At 37.5% G+C, this 26,387-nt stretch overlaps 1 protein-coding gene across 1 annotated transcript in view; it reads right to left on the reverse strand.

The window, feature by feature from the left end:
* NEB (nebulin) overlaps nucleotides 1–23,472 on the reverse strand; it is a 131,364-nt gene extending 107,892 nt beyond the window's left edge. Inside the window, exons 1-25 of the mRNA XM_055718430.1 lie at nucleotides 23,360–23,472; nucleotides 22,772–22,837; nucleotides 18,266–18,310; nucleotides 15,532–15,735; nucleotides 14,543–14,650; nucleotides 13,008–13,112; nucleotides 12,571–12,675; nucleotides 12,363–12,467; nucleotides 11,521–11,625; nucleotides 9,648–9,752; nucleotides 9,345–9,452; nucleotides 8,475–8,591; nucleotides 7,719–7,820; nucleotides 7,529–7,636; nucleotides 7,341–7,445; nucleotides 6,583–6,681; nucleotides 6,017–6,121; nucleotides 5,812–5,919; nucleotides 4,826–5,137; nucleotides 4,482–4,688; nucleotides 3,725–3,829; nucleotides 3,249–3,356; nucleotides 2,128–2,439; nucleotides 737–943; nucleotides 397–501 (exon numbers count right to left, since the gene is read on the reverse strand). Coding sequence (XP_055574405.1) covers nucleotides 397–501; nucleotides 737–943; nucleotides 2,128–2,439; nucleotides 3,249–3,356; nucleotides 3,725–3,829; nucleotides 4,482–4,688; nucleotides 4,826–5,137; nucleotides 5,812–5,919; nucleotides 6,017–6,121; nucleotides 6,583–6,681; nucleotides 7,341–7,445; nucleotides 7,529–7,636; nucleotides 7,719–7,820; nucleotides 8,475–8,591; nucleotides 9,345–9,452; nucleotides 9,648–9,752; nucleotides 11,521–11,625; nucleotides 12,363–12,467; nucleotides 12,571–12,675; nucleotides 13,008–13,112; nucleotides 14,543–14,650; nucleotides 15,532–15,735; nucleotides 18,266–18,310; nucleotides 22,772–22,804 — 3,123 coding nt within the window. The 5' untranslated portion in view covers nucleotides 22,805–22,837; nucleotides 23,360–23,472. The remainder of the gene's footprint in view (nucleotides 1–396; nucleotides 502–736; nucleotides 944–2,127; nucleotides 2,440–3,248; nucleotides 3,357–3,724; nucleotides 3,830–4,481; nucleotides 4,689–4,825; nucleotides 5,138–5,811; nucleotides 5,920–6,016; nucleotides 6,122–6,582; nucleotides 6,682–7,340; nucleotides 7,446–7,528; nucleotides 7,637–7,718; nucleotides 7,821–8,474; nucleotides 8,592–9,344; nucleotides 9,453–9,647; nucleotides 9,753–11,520; nucleotides 11,626–12,362; nucleotides 12,468–12,570; nucleotides 12,676–13,007; nucleotides 13,113–14,542; nucleotides 14,651–15,531; nucleotides 15,736–18,265; nucleotides 18,311–22,771; nucleotides 22,838–23,359) is intronic.
* Between the last annotated feature and the right edge of the window lie 2,915 nt (nucleotides 23,473–26,387).

Genomic DNA, 26,387 nt, shown 5'->3' on the forward strand with positions numbered 1-26,387 from the left:
TGAGTTAATTTCCTTTGTAAGCCCAGCAGCAGGAAGGAACACGAAAACTTGTACTGCTTGCCTAGGCAATGTGTTTTACATAAAAGTAGATAACATAACTCTCCAGACCTATAGGAATCTGAACAATAAGTCATGCTGGTTTTCCCATTCAGTCTAGCCAAGGAGTCTGGCAATAAAGCACTGAAATGCATTTACATTCATGGGTGCTCAGACAATTTAGAAATCTGCTTAACAAGCACGAAACTCATTGACTTCTAGAAGTTAAAGTTTAGCTGAATTCAGAGCTTGTGCATTTATATATTCAATATCATAGCATGAATACATGAAAATTATTTTTGCTATTAAGTAAATGACAAATAAATATATTATTGAACAAACTATTGGTTATATGCTCACATCACTCAAATTGAAGGCGTTGACCCTGGCTTGAATAAACTGAGGAACATCAGGATCCAGGGTGTATTTGTGTTTTACTTTTTCACCCTCTCGCTTATATGTTACCTGCAAGGAAAAATAAACAAATACTTGTTGACAAGTACAAGGTAGGTAATACTACTGTTCACAAACAAAAACAATGCATCAATTCTTAATTCTTACCATCAAACTGCAATTTTACTATTTTTACAGGTTTAAAATTTAACTTTTATTTAGATGGACTATCAGACATAAGGTATAAATCATAAATATGGTAAAAAATAAAATCACTATATTGCATTAATAACAAAACATTTCTTACATCACTCAGTTGCTTGGTGTTGTGCTGAGCTAAAACCATTGGTATTGAATCTGGTATACTTGTAAATTTGATGGTGTCTGGGTGCTGACGGTATTTCTTTTCATTTAATGCATCTCCAGCCTTTTTAGCTTTTTCAACATCCAGAGAACCGAGAGGACTCCATCCAATACCCTTGAACCAGCTGTTATACTCTTCTTTGTATGCATTCTGAAGGAGATAAAGCCTCATGGGTCAAGATTTTCCCACAGAACTGGAATAATTCTGTTTAAAACAATAGTCACATATTCTAGCTAATGTGTTCTACATTAGCAGGAAATATTTATAAATTCTTGAAGGGAACAACAGGTATTTCTTATGTTTCCCTGTGATTTTATAAGGAAGAAAATAATCTATTGTATTTTTGATTCATTATTAATTTCTTTTAAACTGTAACATCCCTGCAGTATTTATTAATCTTTTTTTTTTTTACGCATGTGAAAAATTTCATGAACTTTCAATTCTTAATAACTTCTAAACGACTACATAGTGACCATTTAACATGATTTAATTTGTTCTGCGTTTCATCAGACTCTGTGAGATTTGCCTTGTACAAAAGTTCACAGAGCAGAGGCTCAGGTTTTGTTTTTTTTCTATGGTTCCTCCTACAGTAAAATATGCAGAATTCACAGACTGCAAACGAAAAATTTATCCTGGCTACAAGATATGCAGAAGGTTATCCCGTATAAACATTCAGACAGGATTAATGCACAGCCTAAATGCAAGGATATTGTGGACACTCATTTTTAAGGCCTTTCTGTGTTTTAACTCTAAAATGAGTGGTCCTCCACAGGGATCCATACACAAAGGTGTGCAGAGTGCAACCATGTATTGCCCAGGCAACCATTTGAAATTCTGTATCTGCAAGAAGGACTGAGAAGGTCCCAGGAGAGATCTCCTATGCTAGAGATCTCCAGAATGTATTTCTAATAATACCAATAGTTACATTGTTTCCACTCCCTCATCCTAAATAGTTAATAATAGTCCAACTACACTATCATATCTATCTTGTGAAGAGAAAGCAAGACAACTTAAAATAAGTCTTAAAGCATAAAATGAAATTGTTAGTTGCAAAATAAAGTTTCCTGAGGAAATGTGAAAAGTACATTCAGATTCAGTATTCCAGAAGCCTGCCCTCCACTGATTTGCCAACATCAAAATCCTGTTGAGCTGAACTCACCCGGAATTTGATATTTCTAAATGCCAACAACAACTGATAATGATCTTCCCCAAGACATAAAAAAACCAGACCAGTCCCATACAGTAATGGCAATTTTCCCTGAATATAAAATCACATTTTATTTTCACAGAGTGCAGGAAAACATCCATGAAATTGCAGTCACTGAAATACTTACATCACTCTGAATTTGCATCATGTTCTTTGCAAGCTCAACATCCATGGCATCTGGCAGGTAAGTGTAGTGATGGATCAAATTTTTGTAGTGGGCATTAGAAGCTATATCCTGAGACTGTTTAGCAGCCTGGATACTGTACGTGTCAGGAGGTGTATGATAGTTAGTCTTGGTCTTCTCATAGTCTTTCTTGTACTCACGCTCAGACTGAATCTTTGCTACATTCATGTAGTGGACAAGCTTAGGGTCATCTTGCAGGCTTCTGAAACCAAACTGTTTTCCTTTAGCCTTTTCGTATGCTTCTTTATATTTATACTAGAAACAGAGGAAAGAGATCAAATGTACTGTGGCATGGCTACTGATGTCCACAGTAATGAAAAAGAAAAGAAAAGCTCTCATGACCTCCACTGGAAAAAAAATCTTCAAACAGTTCAGAAAGACAAACTCTTCTAAATGGTACACCTAGCAACTGTTCTTTAGTTTTTCTTGCTCCATCATCTAAGCCTGTACACAACAGGTTATACACACCACAATAAGATTTATCAACATTAGCTTCTCCTGTACGGAAGGGAGAATTTTTCCTAAGCATTCCCACATGGAAACGTGTATTAAAAATACCAGCATAATTGAGGCAATCCTTCTCAAACATTTGAAAGCAATAGCCAACAAAGGCAGTGTGACTGCACAGCTTCCTCTAGTTACATGAAACCACTGAAACATATCCCACTTCATACAATTTCCACTACAAGTCCATCTGATTCATGTGTAAGGCATGCTCCACTGTATAGCCAAAAGCACCCTTAGCACATATTGCCTCGTGGTCTGTAAGAAGTAGTGTATTTTCCAGAAATACATCACAAAATGATAGCCAGAACTACTGACTTCATTTCTTCTGCAAAAAGTGGGTTAAGAACACAGTGCAATAGCATTTGCCTATCTAAAGCAAACAAGATGGCCATGAAGTAAGTTCTGCACAAACCAAACCTTTGGGAAAGACTAAGAATCTTTCTCATAATACAGACTCTAGTGAGAGTTGTGCAACATATGAGGTCTACCATATGGCCTGTAACAGAAAACGTTTTTACTTAATGCCTAAGAAAAGCATACCTGGAATAGATACTTACATCACTAGCAATGTTTCTTGAAGCCTTGGCTTGAGTAATTGGAATAGCATCAAGTGACACATTGTTTCCTTTAGCTATTAGATCATGGTAGTCTTGTTTATAATACACCTAAAAAAGATAAGCCATATTATTCTAGAGAACCTAGTCATCACATGAACCATATGCAAGTCAAAGCTACTCCTAAGCTACTCCAGGTACTTCTTTATAAGCAGATGCAGTGGGGATCATACACATTTATCGGTTTTCATTCATGAGAACAGATTTATCTATTAATTAAATTGATTAAATAATCACATGATTAAATGGTATCTGGTTGGAAATTCAAATGACGCCAAGAATGAAAAATTATAGTGATACAAGTTGATTATATTGATCTGAAGATCACTGAAAGGAATCTGCAATATGAGTGTATCCGTAACATATTACTCAAAAATTCATTAACAATGTGTAAAGCATATTGTAAAGAAGTCACTTACATCACTGACGTTAGCTGCATTGTATCTAGCTTGGATAAACTGTGGGACATCTGGGGTAAGAGTATATTTATGTTTAACTTCCTCTCCAGAAGATCTGTATAGTTTCTGTAAAATACATAATACAGAAATAAATTCATCTGTCCTTGTATAGCTAGCCCCAGCTCACTGTATATATTTGATTTTGAAAATGAAGGTACATGGTCATCTATCTCATAAAGATTGAGGCTGCACTTTTCATACAGAATTGATCTTATTGATAGAAGGAACACATCCTAAAAGCTCTATGCAGTTTTTACTCAGTAAAATAAAGCTCTTTAATGGACATAAAACCCCATTTTGGAAAGAGTGGGATAATAAGGGATGGTAGGAGAGTGTAACATAAAATAAAGCTTGCTGGTTTATAATGAAGGGCATATTGTGATTTATCAAATATTCTCTAATCCGTTCATTATTGTAGGTGGTAAAACATCAATAACCAACCTGAAAATTCACATTTCTTAAATCAAATGTATTTCAAATATACTCAAAATATAAATGGACAGGATCAGCTGATGTGAACTGAAAGAGCCACATGATTTCCACAGGCATTTGCAGACTTAGACCAGGAAATTACTTAGGCAAAATCAGAGTACAAAACAATGACAACAGAGAAACACTTTAGGCTAATAGCACTTTAAAATTTTTCAAATACAATGCTCAACTCTTCAGTAGATACATCTCTACTTTACTATAACACCCATTTTTTTCCTCTACTTACATCATTGAGTTGAACTGAATTCTGTTTGGCTTGGACCATTACCGGAGAGTCTACCACACTTGTAAATTTAATGGTGTCTGGGTGCTGACGATATTTCTTTTCATTCAAGGCATCTCCAGCTTTTTTAGCTTTTTCTACTTCTAGTGAGCCAATGGGGATCCAACCAATGCCTTTCATCCAGTTGTTATATTCTGCTTTGTATGCATTCTAATAAACAAGTGAAAACAATGTTTGAAAAGTTAGGAATTAGAAAAAAAACAATTCAGGGACCTCTCCTGAGTTTTCATGGTTTTTGCTTAGGCATTTCAAAAAAAAAAATTCTGTTCGCAGGAGGTTTTACTTACATCACTCTGAATTTCCATCATATTTTTTGTCAGCTCCACATTCATTGCATCTGGCAAATAAGTATAGTGGTGTAGGAGGTTCTTGTAATTAGTATTGCTGGCAATTTCTTGAGCCTTCTTGGCACCAACAACATTGACCATATCCATTGGAATGTTGTACTTAGTTTTTGTTTTCTCATAATCTTTCTTGTACTCTCGGTCAGACTGCATCTTGGCTACCTTCATATAATGAACGAGTTTGGGATCATCTTGGAGGCTCTTGAAGCCAACGAGTTTACCCTTGGCAAGTTCATAGTCTTTTTTATAGTTAACCTGTTGGAATATAATAGAACACAGAGAATAATATCTTAAGTGTAGTGATTTATCAATAAGTAAACTAAAAGTAAAGACTACCCTTTGTTTTCTACAAAGAGTATCCCTCACGTTTAAGTCAGTGACCATTCATCTTAATAAAACCAGACACATATCTCTTTACGCTTCACCGCTACATGAATCAGTTAGCTTTCAAAGTAACATTATTTCACTTGTACTGATCATAAGAGGGAAAGGAGTCTTAAAATACTAAGGGACTTCTGCAAGGCCATCCCCAAGAATCCACCCAAAACCGAGTGATGTCCTAGAGTCTTCCATCTCATTTACAACCAGGCCGATAACTAAGGACAGAGAGAATTCAGGGGTCCATTGTTCATGGAGCTGTCACTACTGACCTACTCCTCATGATCTCCCTTAACCATACTGAAGTGCAAGACAGCCTATTTATTCACAGAGAATTACATAATGAATCAGCCTTTTCTAAATGTAATTATACAAATGCATTAGTGAAGCAACGGAACACCAACAAAAATAACTGTTTAAATATATCTAGTAACAGACACAAAAAAGGCAATTAGAATTATCCTTCAAATATCCTTAATAAGCATGATTGCAAACATTTTGTAAGTAAACTCTTTTGAAGTAAACAGTTCTTTTAATAAGGATATACTTACATCACTGGCAGCCCGCCTAGCAGATTTGGCAGCTTGGATAGGAATAGCATCACTTTTTAGATCATAGCCCTTTGATTTTAACTCTTCCAATCCCATTTTGTAATAGTTCTAGAAGACAAGATGTATTTTGAATGATCAGTTTCTAGCTAACAGAAGCTTCATATAGTAAGTTCAATCAAAAACTCTAGATTCAAAATATACTTACATCACTAATATTGTAGGCATTAACTTTAGCCTGTATAAACTGGGGCACATCTGGAGGGAGGTGGTACTTGTGAATAATCTCCTGACCTTTGGACTTATATATTATCTGCAAAGAAAAATAAAGAAATTTAGCAGCCCAGTATTTATAGGTTGTAAATGCTTAATAATGCTGAGTGACACAACTTAAAGATCTCGTGTTACCTCACTTACAAACACAGATTAAATCCTAGTCCTTGCCAAGTGAATGTTCTAAACTCTGCTGATTTAACTGGTGTGATGAATACATTAAGAATGATGGAGATAAACAAAATTACAAACATACATACTAAAAATTGACATGAACAGCCAATTGAAAAACTAAAAGAAATCTGATTTCCAGGTGATGCTCCACTGGAACAGAACTGCGAATACACACAAGTGGTTTTGTGCTTGTGTGTGTGTGTATGCACATACGTCCACCTACACATTTCAGGAATCCTCATAAAATAGGATGATAAAGTGAAGGTGGCCACAGTGCAGTAATTGATAATGTCAGAGTACAGTAACATGTTTTCTAAGTTCACTTACATCACTCAGTTGTTTGCTGTTGATCTCTGCTTGCTTCTGTACTGGAGAGTCAGTCACTTGAGTAAATTTGGTTTGATCAGGATGCTTTTTGTAGGTGTGCTGAAGGAAGACAATAAACATACTTGCAGAAATTGCATATAAGCCAAATTACTTTGTAAGACATAGCAATGTAGTGTTACCGGGGATAGTTAGCAATTATGGCATGCATGCAGATAAACACTGTTGTCACAGTGGTTCTCACATTACTTTTTAACATCATCAGAAAGCAAATAATTTTTTTAATTATTTTTAAAGTATGAACATAAAATATTTTAATAGGTATATAAATATTATAATGTATAGTATATATTATACACATTATAGTATCTACATTTTAGTATCTTTTATGCAAATATATGCTTGAAGTATTTTCCAAGTATTGAGTAAGTAAATAAAATTAGTATTACCGAAGTAACTACAGTACTTTTAAAGTATTAATGTAAAAATATGTTGATTTAAGCAGGTAAATGCTTGAGACTCATTCTTCTTTTTATGTTTTCACTGTTAAAAAACAGATTGTGCTGTATCTGTCTTGATCACTAGATGTCACAAAAGGCTCTAAAATACAGATGAATATGGTTTTCAAAAGGCACACATGCTAATATGGCCAAATTCAAAATCATCGAAGTTAACAGGAATCACTAAATTTCTACATGCCTCAGAAGCAGATACTCTGCATGTAGTTGGTCACTTGATAACCCCTACCATCCTGTACTTACATCTTTACACTGCTCTAACTTCTTAATAGCTTCATACTCTGGAGTTATGGTCTGAGGGAAGTAGCATTTTGTCTTTTCCTCCTCATAATCTGCTTTGTAATTTTTCTAGGAATAAAATCAACATTCAGTAAGAAACCATAATTGAGCTTTCTCTGAAATGGTGAAAACAGAATGATCACCACACTTACATCACTCTTCATAGCTTCAACTTGCATGCAGTGTGTATGATGTGGGTCCTCAAAGCTGCCCAAATAGTGTCCTAAAATATTCTTTTGATATGCATCTTTATATTTTACCTGGAAATATAATCACAAGTTGATAAACAAAAGTAATCAAGAGTATCAGTACTGAACAACATAACATAAATGAAATACATACATCACTAAAATTCTTCAGAACAGTATCAGTCTGGAACTTTGGTGTGTCACAGTAATTCATGCTGGTTCCTTTTGATTGTTCATAGGCTTCTTTGTATAATTTCTGCAAAAGAAAATAACGTCAGATAATGCAGTGGATTTCACTGCAACTCACTCAACTTAAAAATCATGAGTAAAATTGTGAAATGATTGCGAAGAAAAGCTTTCCCAGAAGACTGAAAAACAGATGATACCTTATTCCCAATGATTTTTTTAAAAAACCTTTTTTTAGTGACTGTTAGGTTTGTGAGGGAAGACAGAAAGGTCTGACTGATGGTTTTTGAACTTCTGGCACTGAGAAATATGCAATCTCTTCCCATACAGATGAAAACAGCAAGAAGAGACAAATCAAGAAAGTCATTACAGTCAGTAACGAGTATATAATAAATATGAATACCACATATTTAATCATTATTGACATCAGATGAAGTTCCTTAAAACAGTAAGGGAAAAACTGTCATCTTGTGACCCATTTTCCATGGGGATCTAAATGAACCTTAAAATAATTAGCTATCCCCATAACATCCCACAGCTATTGTTACACTCTGCTGTGGAGAAATGATTCCTTATCTACACCATTCCGGTTAGTGGTATCTCACAACAAATGTTGGTCTATATAAATGAATATACTAAGAGATCCAAAGGAGAAGCCTTGTGAAGAACTGACTTTGGTCAGTACATGACTGAAACCATCCAGCTGTACTTTGATAATACTTACATCACTCAGCGCGTTTCCTGCAGCTTTTAACTGCCTCAGCAATGGGTTCTCTGTAGCAGGAAGCACATTATAATCTGCAATAGCTTTGTTCTTTTCATAGTCTGCTCTGTATTTTACCTTTAAAAAAAGAATAAGAGTGAGGTTCTAAAAATCAGTATTAAAAGCCAAACGCTCACTAACCTGTATCAACTTGAAGTTTTCACGAAAATTTCACCTGTTTTTTACTTATTACTCATAATGGCAAAGGACCATAAAAGACGCTCAGACCACTGGAGTGTATGCATGACGAGATGGGAGGCAGGGTCACAAGATAAGTGAGAGCTATTTAGCAGATGTTCTCACCTCTAAAGTCCCTCTCCAAACATTGTCATTTTTCAACTATCAGTTGATACCTCAGAATAGTCACATTTTTAAAATTAATGGCATAAGATTGCCCTTGCTGATGCGTATACTATTGCAGAATATGCAGAAGCCAGACAAATTCTGTATTTTGAACAAAAGACAGGTCAGCACAACACTGAGATACACTGAGCAAGGACAAATAAACAGGAAAATACAGAGCCAAATTCAGCTAGCTTAACTGGTCTCAATAAACAGTATTGATTTGTTTCAACTAAAAATCAGACACGTAACATAATCAGAACAAACAATGAAGCAAATTCTACTTCACTGAAAGCAAATTCTACTTCATTGTGGACGATCATAAGCACGGCTAGGAGTTGTTACAAGCTTCCTAGTGGCAAGCACACAAGAATACATCTTTTACATGTAAGAAAACATTTTTGACACTTGACAAAACAGTTTCAGCATAAACTGGCCTGGCTTGAGAACTATACTCAAGCTAAACAAATAGGAGCACACATAACATACCTTACTGACATTATCTGACACTCGCTTATTAGCTTCATACTCTGGAGTTTCAGTCTGCATAAAGTAGATTTGGTCTTTTACACTTTCAAAGTCTTCCTGGTATTTTCTCTGTTAGGAACAGAGACAAACAGGTAACAATGTATCAAATGCACTTACATTATAAATCAGACATCCATGAAGTAGCTTATTTAGAAAAAGAGAGATACCACAGATGGAGCAGGCAAAATTAAGCAGTATTTTCCATGTTAACATAAACAGAGGATAAAGCTGTTCTTTTCAAGACTTTCTGAAGAATTCACTTACCATACTTATATTTTCTGCATTCATTTTCGCAATTGCAACATCATAGCATGGAGTTTGACTCCATTTGCCTTTTATATTGTCTTTATAGTCCTTGTGGTAAACAATCTGTAACAAAATAATTTTAAAAATTCAATCCCCAAGATACAGCTCAATTTTCACTTGACGGATTTGTTTTCAAAAGTCTTCTTTTTAAAGTTGCTTCACATTTTACATCTGCCTTATAACCACTTCATCAGTTATTGTCAACAACACCTTAAATATGATTTGGCCTGATCACTTCAGCATTCAGTTATTTCTCTTAGTACCTTCCCTGACCAAAAAAAGACAAATAGGTGATCTCTTCTAAAAACATCATCTCTTCTAGAGGACAGTTAGGAATAAGAAAATCTCTCTATGACACATCACTAACATATTCCTTGAGTTCTGTTTTCTTATTGGTCACATAATATTGGAAAGTAGTATCACCTTTTGGTTAAGCCAGAATTTATTGTTATTGCTGCTGAAACTTGTTATAAGCAAACCCTTTTAATACATGGATTTCTTGGTATATGTGATTTCTATTAAACTATGCAAGCACACAGGAATCAACTATTAACTGTTTAAACAGACAGATCCTGCCTGTCTAATAACAAAACATCTTCCTGAGTTTTGGCATTTTCAGCCACAGTAGCATTGCTTAGGACAAAAAATACAACATCTCCAATGCCCTTTTAATTGGTACCACATTGATAAAAGAACATACATGTCAAAAATAACCTTAAAAATGTCTACATTTTATTGCTTTGGAGATACCTATATAGTTTACTATTTTATTCATTTCAAAGAATTATGATGCTGATCTTGCTTTTAACATGTCTAAAAATTTTCTTGATGACAACTGAGCTATGGAAGAATAAGATTAAAGAATTTTTCCCTAAATGATATAGTACCTTCTTTCACTTCCCAAATGGGTTCACTACAATACTTTCTTAGTGGTTTTGCAACCATAAGTAAATACTGTGACTCTCTAATTTTAAACATTTGGTAATTTTCAACACACAGCAATAAAACCACAGCTGTCCTCTTCATAATAGCTAAATTCTGAATTGACTTAAAATCCTACTTCTGTCTGACAAGATTATGCAACATAGTTCCAGTTTCTTCAGCAAAAGTCGGTCTTCCTGTATTTCACTTCACCTCCTGCATTCCTCAGCTGTGTTTTATTCTAAGTATGCCTAAAATCCATTGACAAGGACTGGTGCCAGAGTCTTTGTTAATAATGCCACACAGTTTTAATTTAATTTAATGTTGCATGTTACTTGTTAATTTGGAATGCAAATCAGGAAATGGTGATCTAAGTTGTCAGATGCTTCCACTGATTGGTATCCATGAACTTAGGAATGCTTGGGATATGTACATGTACAATGGTTTGACACTGAAATGAACATTTAGAATGTATTCTGCACAGTTGACCTAGGTAACTTTTCAGCTAAATAGAGTTATTCCTTGTATGCGAGTAACTCTCTCCAAAGCCAGATATGTATTTACATGTCGTTGTTTACATTTAAGAGAATAGCAAAATGGTTGTTGTAAAGCAGGAGACAGAAAAAAAAAGCCGAAGAATAGCAAGTAATGTGTGTATGGTAGAAGCAGAAATGTTTTGTAAAAACTAAATTCACTGACAAGAATAAAGTTTTGCCTTTCTGCTGTGACTGGGCAGGATTTTCTCCGAGACGCTTGAGGAAAAAAGGAACTTACTTCTACCACTGGAAATCAAAGAGGCCTTCATAAGAGTTCTGGTCTTTTCTTTTGCTTTCACTTCCTTTAAGAGCCTTTTTGCCTCTCTAACTCCAAAATTGAGGTTTCTACAGAAAGAACACCGCATTCTACTCACATCGCTCAGCTGCCTTGTCACTTTCTTGGCTTGTTCTACATCAGGTGGATCTGGCAGAGAAGTATATTTAGATTTTCGTTCATCATGTCCTTTTTTGTAGACAATCTGAAAATATGAAAGAAGTAAACATTTACAGTAACTACCAACCTAAGCATCAAAGCATTTACTCTTAACTCTGCTAACACCACCATTAAAGAAAGTAGTTCTGTCTACAGCTACTGCAGTATAAACTCTTTCAATCAATGTATTCTGGAGGACTACTGAGAAGTCTCTTATCAAGAGACAGTGAAAAAGAATCAGTTCCCTGGGGAGATCTTCAAGTATATTACTCCGTTGCTCCTGGTAAACATGGACTAGTGAACTTCTGGACATCTGCAAAATTCACTGAAATCTTAAGAGAGACCTGAAATTCTTGGTTGGGGAGTTCTACGTACCTAAGTATCAGCAAATCCATACAGCCAGACAAGTTCCCCACTTTTCTTATCGCTGTTTCAGAAAGACAGATTTGTAGACCCACAAGAGTGAACTGGGCTTACAGCCAACCCTCAGAGTTTCTCCACACATTTTTAGAGATACTCGAGGTCTTCTTACTGATTACCTTAGAAGATCTTCAATAAAAAATATTTCATTCATTCATAATCCGGCATCAAATTTGCAACACATTTATACTTGAATATACAGTACATATTTTTCTATTGAAATAGCACTATTATCAGAGCTAACTATCAGTGCATACCTATGCATTTGTATTTTCTGTTCCATTATGAGGTTTTTATAACGTGGAAATCCACCAAGTTAAACTGTAAGAGTGACCCAACTGTCAATTAGGCTTTGATACTTACATCACTCAGAGTCTTTTGAGCCTGTGCCACCCTTCTGAGCTCCGGACTGTCATTGTATGGATAGAATAATGTTTTGTCTCCTTCCCAGTCTTCAGTATAGAGTTTCTGAAAACCAGAAATGCCAGAATACTCATTATGAATTAATCTCTGACTCGGAATGCTTCTTGCACTTCAGCTGCCTAGATCTGCGATATTTTTTTTTTCTTACCTTACTGAACATTGCTGTGTTTTTTATTGCATTAACAAGCTCTGGAGCATCTGGAGGCAGCAGGTACTTGTCCTTATTCTCCTCCCAGTTCTGTTTATATAATACCTGGAAAGAAAGATCAGCATGTCAGTCACACTATCATTAGTAAAATATTTATTTTTGTGAGTAAAATACCTGCTTTAAAGATATTTTGAAAGTGAAAGTCTCAAACCAGTGACATTTGAAGACATCAACTGGAAACATTTAAGATTTTATATATATCTATATATATATGCATGCACACACTTGTCTTCTCAACTTCTCTGCTATCTCTCCCTGCACTTCTAAACCATTCTACAAACATTGATTTAGTGCTCTGTGCTCAGAACTTGTTCATATCAGCAACATCATGATCTGCTAATGTTGACAAGGCTTCCAGAAAATCAGAACTTGCTCACCTTGCTCACTTGCTGTGACACCTTCTTTGCATGTTCTATATCCTTGGCCTTTTCATCAACATGGCAAATAGTTCTGGCAGCTTCACCAGCCATGCGGTATTTAACCTAGATCAATGCACAAGAAAACACATTTATTCCTTCACCAAAAACTGACTTTTTTTTTTTTTTAAAAAAAAAGCTGGGTATTGACATTTTGACACTTCATACTGTAAACGTTCAAAACCTGAATTTAATAAAGTATTTAGGACTAGTTGCTCTTTAGAAATGAAGACTATGGAAACAAATGGATTTAGAAATAAATGCAGCTTTGAGATGGTTTCAAGAGAAGTTAGAGGTAGTGCCCTTCTGTAATCACAGAGTTCTTTCTAAGAGTACTTCCACCCTGTATGATGAGATAGAGAGATCCCCATGCTATGCAGTATATCTCAATTTCACAGCCCATCGCCATGTAAACACTAGCTGTAGTTCCAAAACCAGTACAGCCACATCACCATGGCAAACCAGGAGCTTGGGCACAAAATGATCCTAATGTGGTTATAACTGCTCCCAGCTTGACAGCAGGCTCAGTTAGCATTAGTGCATAGATAGCTGCATCACATTCCTCAGTGTATCCTGAGTCAGGAGTGGAGCAGAATTTAATGCACTCTTCTCCTTAACACTGGTTAGGTTAGGTGACTACCCTCTCAGCTTTAGAGGTTCCTATTCTTAGGGACTCAACTCTCCTCATTTACTGTACCAAGAATTAAGAAGCTTTTGTAGGTGGATTTCAGTTTCCCTGAAGCTGTGAGGTGCATTGTTGGAAGGTAGACTAGAGCTGCTCAAAAGAAACAGGGGAGGATGAGCTAGCTTCCAGGACTAGAGGCACTGCATCTGTGAGGCAAGTGCACTTACGCTAGCTTTCAAAGGCAGATCACTAAGAGTGGGATTCACACAGAAGGGACAACACATCTTGGAAAATCCCAAAGTAAATGACCAGATGTACAGAAGTTCATTTTGCAACACTAAGGAAAATCTAAGCATCTTTTTTCCAGGATGTCTTTAGGCAACAGATTTTAAGCTGCTTTATAAAAACAAAAATGTTTAAACACATTTTAAAACAAAATTCTAGGGTTATTTACCTAGTACACAACCTCAACAAAAATTCATCAGGCACATCATTAATGATGACTGCAGGACAAAGTGTTCGGAATCTTTAATTTCAGTGGTATCACCATCATCTCCTGTGCCTGTAACTTCTGATCAGAAATTCTCAAACCCCTTTAGGCACAATGAAGCAGGGCTATTATTCAGCTAGAAAGGAACCATCACATCTCCCTTCCTGAAAAGCCAAAATTCCAACCTACATCATAGAATTCAATTTTGTCATATACTCTGTATTACTTGCTCTTGTAATCTGATAAAGTTCCTGCTAAATTCAGATTGCCTTATCACAATACCATAAAAAATTATCACTTCTTTTCTAACATTTAAAATTGTGACTTAGTTTTGTCCTTTACTACTCAATAAATATTTTTTCTTATGCAATTGTTACTTACCTCACTAAGCTGGTCTTGCACTTTCTTGATTCTCCGAATTTCTGGGGTATCAGTTGTAGAAGCATATGGCTTTCCTTTTTCTTTTATAAATTTTTCTTTGTATTTGTTCTGAAAGAAAGTAATGACAAATATAATTAAGACATATCCTATAGCTCTGGCATCACAGAAATGTATGGAGCAATTACTGTTTCCAGCACTCAATTACATTTGCAGTTATGCTTATTTTAGCCAACTGACCTTCCTCCATCTGACACGAGAAAAAATCCATTTCTAACTTTAGCCTGGTTTAGATCACCCCTAAGTGATTATATTCTCCTTAGGAGCTTAGTATTGATAATTTTACAGTTGTTTCAGTGACCAAAGATAAGGAAAATGTGTGCCTGTGTGTCTAGGACGGTAGCAGTCCTAGACCTATGACCTCACATAGCCCTTTAACAGTGAATGCTCATAGGTAGTGTAGATAAAAATTTAGGAGAAGGGATCTGATAATTTCTACATCTGTGCAGAGCAGTCATTTGCCCTTTCCACAACATCGTACAGTATCAGTCTACTGGAATTTGGTATGCCACACCAGGAATTCAGGTTGGTGCTTGTTGCTATATATTGTGCATAAGGATTTTTCTTGGATATATAGGGAAATATACTGTTCTAAAAAATATTGAGATTTGCTATCGGATAGACATTAGTCTCTATTATCTTCCTTCACTTGGAAATTCAAGTCAGACAATGCAAGAGTCCTATTAACCAACATCTCTGACAGCCACCTGCCTCAATCCACTTTTTGTGCCTAATGATTACCTAACGCACTTAAGCAGGAAACGGGCAAGAAAGGGGCTAATTCAAAGGATTCTTTCAGACAAATAACATTAATACACATCATTAAATGAAGTACAGGAGACAAAATAGTAGCATAAAGGTTCGCAATATCACCTATTAAATATTTTTCAAGTTTGTCCCATATCTTTTCTTTCCTAAGGAACACAACTTACCTCACTGAATAGGTCCTTCATTTTTTTACTGTGTTGCAGATAAGGTGTCAAAAACTTAGATGGGTCCACTTTTGTCCGTATTGTCTTCTTTCTGACTGGAGGTGCTGCATCCTCAACAGAAGGTTTTTCATGCTCAATAGTATAGGTGGTAGTTTTAGGACCTGTGAAGTCTGTGCTAATTGTCTCAGTGATTTCAGTGACCACCTGGGAATAATGAAAAAGATAATTTCTTGCTTTATAACTATAAAAGTACATTACAAGCATTTTTCACCTTTCCTATCTAGTAAAAAAATGCTCCGCTCTTATCCAGGAACCACCTGCAAGACAGAAAATCAGTGACACTTTTCCTACTGGGACTACCCAGTACACATTCTATACATTACCCAACGGAAAAACAAAACCACGAGGAGTTAACTGACTGGCTGATTTCTGTACCAAGTTCATGTAATTATTCTCCAGAGGAGCTGGAAGAGTGGGACTCCTGTTGCCTCTGTTCTATATGCATAGCTTTCACCAGCATCAGGGGAGTTCTTAGGTGGGACCATCAGCTACTGAAACCAAAGTGTAGAAATGTTCCCAGTGCTGAAGTTGTGTGGAAGACCTGAAGTTGTGTGGAAGACACATGTTGCACAGCCAAGGCTTCCTCCTAATGATGTCACTGAAGGGTGTGAAAGCAGGTCAAAGCAGGTCAAAGGTGCATACAGTCATTCAAAAAGATTATCTTCTTCTTGCAAAAGGAAAGGAAGGCAGACAAGACCAAATCTTTGAGATCTTGTAGAAAGTACACTATGCACTAGCTGACTGAACAAACACCTAGAATCCACCTTTTCTGTAAAATACATTTTCGCATAGCCAGATCACAACCATGGCAGAGACACAGCTGAGAAACTTATATAATCAATGGATCAAGAATCCATTGGAAATAACGCTCTTAATTAATTCAAATAGCTTAAGTACTTGGTTATCAACATATTCATGCTGCAAGCGATAATTTCAATACTAAGATTCTAATTAAGAACATTTAAAAATAATTACAGCTTTAAAATGTACTGCAAAATCACCTGAATAAGTGTGAAGTTTTATTTCATATCAATTAGCCTTAAAAAAAGAAGCACCTTTAAAACGGAATGCATGAAGCTCAGATTTCTGATTGCTATTTGCATTAGTATGAGACAGACCAGAAAACGCACCAAGCATTAAATTGAGAAATATACAAATCCTAAGTTACAAAAGGTTTGTTTACTATATGAACATTAATTGTGTTTCACTAATGCTGTCCCAAGATGTTATTAGAGACTTCAGCACCTCCACAAATTTCTCTCTTACCACTCTTTTCAAACATACAAGTGTTCATCAAAGTTTGGCATTGAAAGCACTGGAGAGTTTGAAACACATCTAGGCCAACACTGTGAACAGCACTACCTGCTGTTAGCTTTGTAACAAAACAGTGAAGGAATGTGCTTTTATAAAAAGTTGTAATATGTTTCTCAAACTTGGAGAGGCTTGATTCTAAAAATACAGCATTTTGTGCAGAAAAATGCTTTTATTTTCATATAACCCATAGGACCACATGATGCTAATGCATTAGACTATATTCACAGCTGATGGGAAGAGGTGTAATCACATCAGCTAGAAAGACATTTGTACTCATACATACTTCTTTATTCCACAATACAGTTTTCAAAAACTGACGCAAATCATACACAGAAGTAATCAGTCATGCTATTGCTCCCTTTAAATCCAGTCTGGGTACAAATGTTTGAACAACTGATGAATGCAGCGGATGAATTCATCTTAAAAATAGTAAGATGGCAATCTTCCTTCAAAATTGTAGCCCTTGACTACCTGCTCAAACAGCATTAATCAAATCATATTTTATTAAATTAAAAATACAAGAAGAGTTTGGGAACAGATCCTTTGGAAGGAAACACACTCACAAAGAGAAACATGAAGCTTTTGTTTCCACTTAAGCCTATACCATCAAGAATATTTCATGGTAACATAGCAGACAGTTGCATTATATCTATATTATAAGTAGAATTACAAATTATGGTAATTTGTCCTTGGTGACTCAAATATTTGTTACTAGTGACAGGAAAAAAATATGCAAGCCACTGTTTTCCAGTGAAATTACACAAGGTAAAGGGAAAAGAACTGACACATGTAAACTGGTTTAAGGCAGAATCTTTTTATATTTCTCTTCATAACAACGTTAAGTATAACACACGTATGTGCCTGTTGTTCATATGTACCTGTCTAGTCACATTCACATCCTCCATAATACTGTTCAACCTTAACACTAACGTCTGGATTTTCTCAGTGTTACCCAATTAATATTTCTGCCTGCGTTTCTTGTTATTAACGTAACCTGCTGCTTCATTTTGTCAGCTCCTGTGCAAACAGCTGCTGAACAGGAGCAAATGGAAGACTGTCGGCATGACACAGGGCAGGACAGACATTCACACACTCCTTTTCTGATGGACACATCCACAACTCCTTCTAATGGAAACTATTATATATGTATAGGATACTCAGAACAAGCTAGCAGTCCTTTAAAACATCCCACAACAGGGCCTTGCAGAGGAAACAAAGTATTAAGAAGCAACTGTTCACTGATATTTGTGTGTTTAATATGAAAAATTAGTCCTCAGAATACAAAAGGCTATTAATTTAGCATTATGCATTAATTACATGCATATGTAATTAATGCAAGTAACAACACAGGGGCCTTTACCTCAACTGGTTCACCCTCTTCAATTATTGTCTCTTCAATGTAGTACTATTAGAAAAAGAGAAAAAAAATATCATTGTTAGGCCAGATCATACAGAATAGCAAAATGTAGGTTCCGTTAAGCTGCTTTAAAAACATACTTCTGGAGAAACAGGACTGTGGTTCCTAAGTACCGATGGAGTCACATTTCCACCCTTGGTAATTCCGACAATCTGTTCCAATTCTTGCATTAATGATTGAATTTTTCCCATACATTCCTCAATTAATCATCCTCTCAAGTAATTAAGGAAGGATCATTATCTAATTTTACCCACAAGAGGGAAGACAATGATGACCACACTAGAAGAAAGAATCAGCACTCAAAAAAACAGGATTTTCCAAGTGTTTAGTAACACATTGACTGTTGTAGGTTTCTCCCTCTAAGGCTGTCCTCCGAGTTGTTCCTACCTACAGATCCTTGAAGGACACCAATAATTGCTGGTTGCCAGCTAGACTTTGTACTATGGATCACAATTCTGAGCTCAGCAGCCCAGTCAACTTCCCACCTACTATACTGTCCACTTATCTATTCCACAACTCATAAATTTGTTAATAAGACAACTATGGGGGACTGATTCAGAAATCTTCCTAAAGTAGTCAAGGTATGCAACATTCACTGGTCTCCCCTTGTCCATAACAGCAGTGGACTCATTATCAAAAGCAATGAATTTGGTCAGCCATGATTTGCCCTTGATAAATCAATGTTCACTGTTCCCCATGACCTTCATATCTTCCATGCATTTAGAAACAGCTTCTAAAAGGCTCTGCTCCAATAGCCTTCCCAAGGACTGAAGTGAGAGTGACCAGCCTGTAGTTCCTTGGATCTTCTTTCTTGCATTTCTTGAAGATAGGTATGACATCTGTCTTTTTCCAGTTACCAGGAACATCCTTGCATCACTATGAGCTTTTAAAGATGATAGCAGCCTTGCAGTGTCATCAGTCCATTCCCTCGGCACCTGTGGATCCATCCCCTTGCATCTAACAAAACCATGTACGGTATCCCAGGGCATTAAGTCATCCTTAAGTCTGTCTTCCTCTGCTATGGCTACTAGTTCACTCCCATGTCTCTGCTAGGGAGCTCGGAGATGTGAAAGACCATATGAGAAAACTTATCAGCCTTACCAAACCTAAGGGCAAAAAGGCTTCAAGTACCTTGCCATTTTGCCTGTTCCTTGTCACTAGCTTCCCTGCCCACTGAACTATGGTCCCACACTCTCTTAGCTTTCCTCTTCATGCTGATGGTACTTGCAGAAACCTTTCTTGCTGTTCTTCAGTTCTCTTGCTGGCTTCAACTACAGCTGAACTTTGCCCATACATGTAAGAATAGAGTTTATAATGTCTTGTGTATTTATGTTCTTCCCAAGTGGCCTGCTCCTGCTTCCACCTTCAGTATACTTTTTTTTTATGCATTTGAGCTCTGTCAGGAGCTCCCTGTGCATCCATACCAGCCTTCTGCTGTGTTTGACTGCTGCACATTGGACTGAACCATTCTTGTGCTCCAAAAAAATGTTCTTGAGGATTGCCTAGTTCCCCTGGGCCCCTTTGACCTCCAGGGCTGCTTCCCATGGCCTCTTCCCAAGTAGGTCCCTGAATAGGGCCAAATCTGCTCTTCTGAAGTCCGCAATTGTAATTCTTTTTATCTTGCTCACTCCTCTCCGTATCTTCACCTCCAGTCTCATGGTCACTGCAGCCATGGCTGCCCCTGACCTTTGCATCTCCCACTAATTCTTTCTTGTTTGTCACGCGTCTGACAAAGCATCTCTCCTGGTTAGTTCAGAAATCAACTGCATCAAGAAATTTATTTTCAACATTTCCCAGAAAACTCCTAGGTTGCTCATGCCCAGCCATAGACCCTTCCAGCAGATACCGGAGTGGTTAAAGCCATCCATAAGCACAGGGGCTGTGCCTGTGAAGCTTTCTCCAGCTACCTAAAGAAGTTTCTAGGGTGCTACATCTACTCTGAAGTGGCAGATCTGCAGATGGAGCACAAACCTTCCTCCTGTTGCTGGAAACCATGAGCTTCCTGGCTTCTCCATCCTCATGGCCACCCTCCATCACCTATTTAACCATGGTCACCATTCCCTCCTTGCCACGCACGGCTCAGCCTCTTGCTTTTCCTGGAAGGTGCTGCAACCTCTTCCTCACTTCCCGTGGCGCGAAGCCTGCTCACCTCTTCCTTCAGCAAGCTGCAGCGCAGCTGAGCGACCTGACTGGAACCCATCTCCCACTGGAGAGGCAACAAGGGCTACGTCCCGAGCTTCAGCGCTCCCCCGCTGGCAGCTTGCCTTTCCCTGGGTCACCTCCGACCCGACCGTGAGCCAAACGCGGAGGCCGCCGCCGCCACGCTCGCCACTTGCCGTGGGCCACTTGCCCGCCCTCCCTCAGGCGCCGCTCGCCGCCACACGGCAAATGGCGGCCGCACGGCGGCGCCGCCCCGCGGCAGATGGCGGCTGCGCTGAGGGGAGCCGCGGGCGCCCAGGCTTCGCCCTCCATCTCCCCTCGCTGCTTCATGAGGGAAAAAACTCCTCACATGTAAAGCTGGCGCTCCATCCGCTGTAGTGAACAACAGCGATCTGACTCAAAAGGTAGGTGCTCAGCTTGCCACTGACTTCCAGAAAGGAGAAAATGCAAAATGTGAGTTTTATCTTTGAAAATCTCCTCAGGAATTACTTTCTTAGGGTCATGCACCAAAACTGTGGGAAGAGAAAGCCCTTTGAATCAAGTCCTGAAAAAATTTTCATTAAAATTTATGCTAAAGTTGTTCCTCAAAATTAGGCTCATGTAATTAGCACATACGTTTCAAACTGTCAATTTGAGCTGTTCTGAGGCGGTTTCTGCTCACAGGCCCCACGCGTTTGACCCACCCTCTGCAGACCCCCAGGTAACGCGGCAGCCAAGGTTTGTGCCATTCACTGTGGGGCTTTGCACATCACAAAAGGCTACAATAATTGCAGGCAAATAACTCCAGGGAAAGAATAAAATAGTATCTTAAAATCATCAGTGTTTTCTCAGCCGTTCATTATTCAACAATAATTTTCTACTTTTTCGGAAGAAAAATTTCTGATACAACTCCTACCATTTAAAATGGGCAATTCATTTAGAAGTGGAATTCTAGTTAAGAAAACTCTGGAAAGGCTTAAGCTGCTGTAGATTTGTACCAGATGCTACCATTCCTGTTTTATTTAACTTCTCTCTGTGAAAATCTTGAGGGAAGCTACTGAAGAAGTACCATCTCTGTCTGTCCTGGGATGTGGTTACAAGGAGGTGGTCATTGAAAATTAAAAACAAAGATTGAAACAGAGCTGTGTAGACAAAAAAAGCCCAACATACCTTAATTCCAGCAGCAAGTAAACCTCAACAGCAAACAAATACACATTTTGTTACAGAGAGCATGTAACTCTTAGGGAGTATAAAGGCAATTACAAGTAACAGTGATAGGAAACTTAATGAAGGACTGGTGTCTTGGTAACTAGGTGGTACAATGCACTATAAAATGCACTTTATGAATGGTAATGCTTATTTTCCAAACCATGTTTAAATATTTCTACCGTCAAACCATTTGACTTTGCTTTATTCACTATTTGAAATTTTCCAAGTCAGCAGTCAGGGCTCGGTGCTGCCCCACTGCCTGAAATCAAGGGTCCATCGTGGAGATAATGGGTTGTGGGGTGTCTACACTTGTCCTGTCATCTTCTTTTCCTCAAACACTGAGCAAGTTGTTATAATCGCTTATTTCATAACACATACTTTCATTTCAGCATAGCAACAATGCAACAGCTAAGACCACACTGTTTGTTAACCTTGTGTACTGTTTCAACTGCAAAATCATTATTCCAGTGGCGCTTACTCATAATAGCAAGCTGTAGGTTTCCCAGTTCCTGGGGATTCTTTTAATCAAATTGCTGAGACGAAATATTTAGGCATATAACTAAATTTAAATGACCTATCAGCAAATTAACCCTTGATGCAACTCCACAGATGACTACAGGTTTAAATCTCTGCAACTTCCAAGGCTAAACCGGTTAATGGTACCTTGGTAGCACAAAACTGCTGCATTTCTGCATTGCAGTGGGCACAGAGACAAGGCTAGAAAGTGGCTTTGAAAGTCATCCTCTCTAGCATGGATTGGATGATGGAGGGCAAGCCAGGAGGGAAACAAGATGGCCCACTACATCTATAATTACACAGAAGAGTAATCACAAAACCTCACAATGCAGGTGTGGGATGGTTACAATTCTTATTTAAACAGGGAGATTATGACAGGAACCCAGGAGACTTTGCTCCACTGAGAACAACTTTGTTGTTGTTTTTCACTGATCAAACCATTTAATAGATACTTAATCATACCCAATTCAGGCAGGAAACAGCAAGCGACCATCTATGTTCATGAGCAACGTCTCACTGAAGTGATGAATACATTCATTCACAAGGCAGGAAACAAGTATTTCTGCTCTCAGATTTTCATCTTACCTCAACAACTTCCTCATATTCTTCTTCCTCCATTTTGAGGGTATTCTTCTGTCTCTCCCCCACTCACTGGTCACGCAGCAAATGGAAGTGTGAATATACAGCATTAGCCCAAGACTGAAAGTACCATGAAAAGCTACTAAACAAGTTCATAAAAGCACCTGGTATCTTAGCTAGTAAACAGATTATTAGAACGTTATTGGCTAATCAGTGAAAGAACTTCAACAAGAGAGAACTACAGTTGGGATATGGCATTAGTTTGACTATTATGGGAAAGTATTGGATTAAGTTCCAAACACACTGATAAAAATTATGACTTTGTACAAATTCTTTATTCTAACAGTTGTAACACCAATACTAGAATTTAATGGGGGAAAAAACCAGAGGAAGAGATTTCTTGAAAAATGATTTGATTTTTTTCATTACAACAAAATGTTGAATTTTTCTTTTCTTTGTGACTAGCCTATACTATCTCATTACATTATTCAAGCCTCTGCTTGAATGAGAGCTTTATCTATATATTTTACTATATTCATTTATATGTAAAAGCATAATATAGAAAAAAAATTGTAAATATTTTGTTTAAGTGACCTTAGGTTAATGAGGTAATTTCTGTCTTCTCAGCATTAGCTTATATAGATGCTCTGGTGTTGGGTTTTTTTAGCTCTTGTGGCTTTTTTCTCTCTATTTCTTCAGACCTGGAAAATATGAAAATCCATACAGTTGGCTGAATTACAAAGTACAGATTACTGTCAAAACCTTTAAATGAATTAATTAGCACAATGATTTTGCTGTGAAGCAAAGCTACAATTTTCCAGCAGAGACTATAGCCCTGTTTCTAATGTTGGTATGGGATGAGGCTTTGGAACAGCTGTTCCCGAGTCCAAAGATATTTGCCGTGTAAGCTCATACTACCAAATGACAGGGTGGTTTTGTTTAGCTGGCTAAACTGCAATTCCTTCTGAGGCAAGTGAAGTCTAGTAATGCAGGTTAAATATAGGAACATTGAATACTGTCCCTTTTTAGTTCCAATGTGTTGAGAAAAATTACCAAAAAAAAAATTATCAGTTTGTTAAACCAGAATTTTAACTCTAAAATAAATTAAAATAACTCAATTAACAAGTGGCATGCTGTGTGAAAAAGTAGGCCAAAGTCTATGAATAAACCTAAGAAGGAGGGATTGCATATAAGGATACAATCTGTACAGACTATCACTATTGTAACCTTCAGTTACAAAACACAGTTCCAGGTCCTTTCTTCTTACTGCAATTTGCTACTAGTCATACAGACAGAAAATCTGACTTCCATGGGCAAGGCACAATAACCACTCCCAAAAAAGTACAGATTCAGGAAACAGCTCGAGACCCTATTCTAAGGAAAAGAAGTCTAATGTCATTAAAATGTTCTTACCAGCAACACCTAGTAAATATCCTTAGGAGCAAAGCCTCTCCAGTCTTCCCTCCTGAGCAGCACTGGGTGAGAGTAAGCCTGGTTCATCAGCTCCTAATTACGCATGTGGCTATCACAGCCAATCTGGCTCCAGCCTGCTCGAGTTTCAGCCCTAAATATACTTGGTGACCCCAGAGGAGGCCACCTGTTCTCAGCAACATGAAGGAAAAGGGAGCTGGGCACTTCTGTGCTCCTGAGGAAACCCAAAACACACCAGGGCTTGACTGAACGTCACCAGGTCTCTGCTGAAATGGGTCCCTTGGCAAATCCAAGGGAGCGCTCAAAAGGAAAAAAACATGCACATTTTCTTCTTTCAGCATTGATAATAATAATGAATTTGAATTGACAGAGACGCATTCATTACTTTACTGTATCTGAATCAAAACTATCCAAATTCAAGAACCTCTGAACTTCAGAGAGAGGAGAGGGGAGTCTGGACTTTGAGCTACATTTTTAGCGTAAGTCTGTCTTTAATTTCATCCCTTATGTATACCTGAAGTGCTTATTCAGCTTAACTTGATGCAAATCACAAGTCGATAGTTTTATCGCTTCTTATGAAATGTTACATAGCTGAACACATGGACCCAGGAACATGTGAAAACTGATTACTTGCAAGGAAAAAAACTTGCAAGGAACCCGATTAACAGACAATATGCCTGGTTGAAGAAAGACTAAGAACACATAATAAACAGATTAAGTGACAGGGGAGCAATTCTAATGCACAAAGTGTTTTGGAAAGTCAAGAATTATATAATGTATGAAGTAGAATCATGGTGATGATAACAGAAGTGACCTCTTAGGTCATCTAGTTGACTCACAGTATAGGATTAGCTTTACTTCTTCAAGGAGGTGCACTTAAAAGCCAATATCCACAATGACCCCTTCTCATATACTTTATCACATAATTCAATAAATGATTGTCAGGAGCCCTTGACAGACATCTTCTTGTTCCTTAACTCTTTCCAGCAGTTAATATTTATACCCAGATGAAATATTATATCTCATTCACTACTGCCAAGCATTTTATACTCTGCAGAGAGCTGTAGATCCTTCTCTTTCTCCTTCAGGCAAGCTATATGCTTTCAATTACTTAGCATTTTGCTTTACTAGGCAATCCTGCCCCTTTTAATCTTGTTTCTGTTTATTTAAAAAGTCTTCAGTTTCTTAACATCTTTTGAAGATGCCCAGAAATGAATATAGCACGTTGATGGAGTCTCATGAGAGCAATGTCAGCTTAACCTTCTGCTCCCCAGTCTGCATTCTCTGTGTGTGCATTCCAGAAATAACTCAGAGTCATTTTTCTCCGAAGTACTGCTTTTCAGTTGATAATGTGACATCTATATAAGTGATGACAAACCTTTATGTACTGAAGGGGCAATTTGGTGGGTTTTTGGGTTTTTTTGTTAGACATGTAATTCCTTATTGTCATTTCCAGCTCAGTCTCCGTTGATGCCAAAATTAGTGTCATGCCAGCCCCTTCTTGGTTCTTTTCAGCAAGTTTGGGTTAATGGCCTCTTTTTCAGACTTAACAGTTGTACTTTACATTGCTCTTTCTGTAAATGGCATTCCCCCATAGTCACTGCTACAATACTGGATATTATTATATCCTCGTTCTAATCACCTGATTTAAATCGGGTTTACCAGATCAACAGAAGCTTGTATTCCCCTGTCATGATGGCTATTCTGACAAAATTAGCAAGCATTTTCAAAGGGGATTCAATTCTCTGTGCTGTTCTCTTGCAAGTTCCTGCAAACAATCTCTCCCTTGGTGATACACTCTACAACTCCAAGGTCGCTAGAACATCACCTTCACAATCCTTTACAGTGCTGCTCAATATATCTCAATTAGAAAGACACTAAACAAGGCCAAAATTACATGGAGGATGCAAGTACCACTTTTTCTGCTACCAAAATGTAGCTGTCTTTGGTGTGAAACATAGCAGATCTTTAGCTAAACAGCTCAGGGCTGGAAATGAAGCATGGAATAACCCATCAAAGTTACAGAAGGGGTTTAGGAACCAAAAGTATTATTGCTAAAATGAATATTGCACAGAACATAGGATTTATGTTCTGACATCAGAACACAAAGAGGGGAGGAGAGTGCTCTTTAGGTCAAGCTTAAGTGCTTTTATCTACACACAACACATACCAATAAATGGATCTTTACACA

The sequence above is a fragment of the Falco cherrug genome, chromosome 8 (assembly GCF_023634085.1).
Source record: "Falco cherrug isolate bFalChe1 chromosome 8, bFalChe1.pri, whole genome shotgun sequence".
Classification (NCBI taxonomy): Eukaryota; Metazoa; Chordata; class Aves; order Falconiformes; family Falconidae; genus Falco; species Falco cherrug.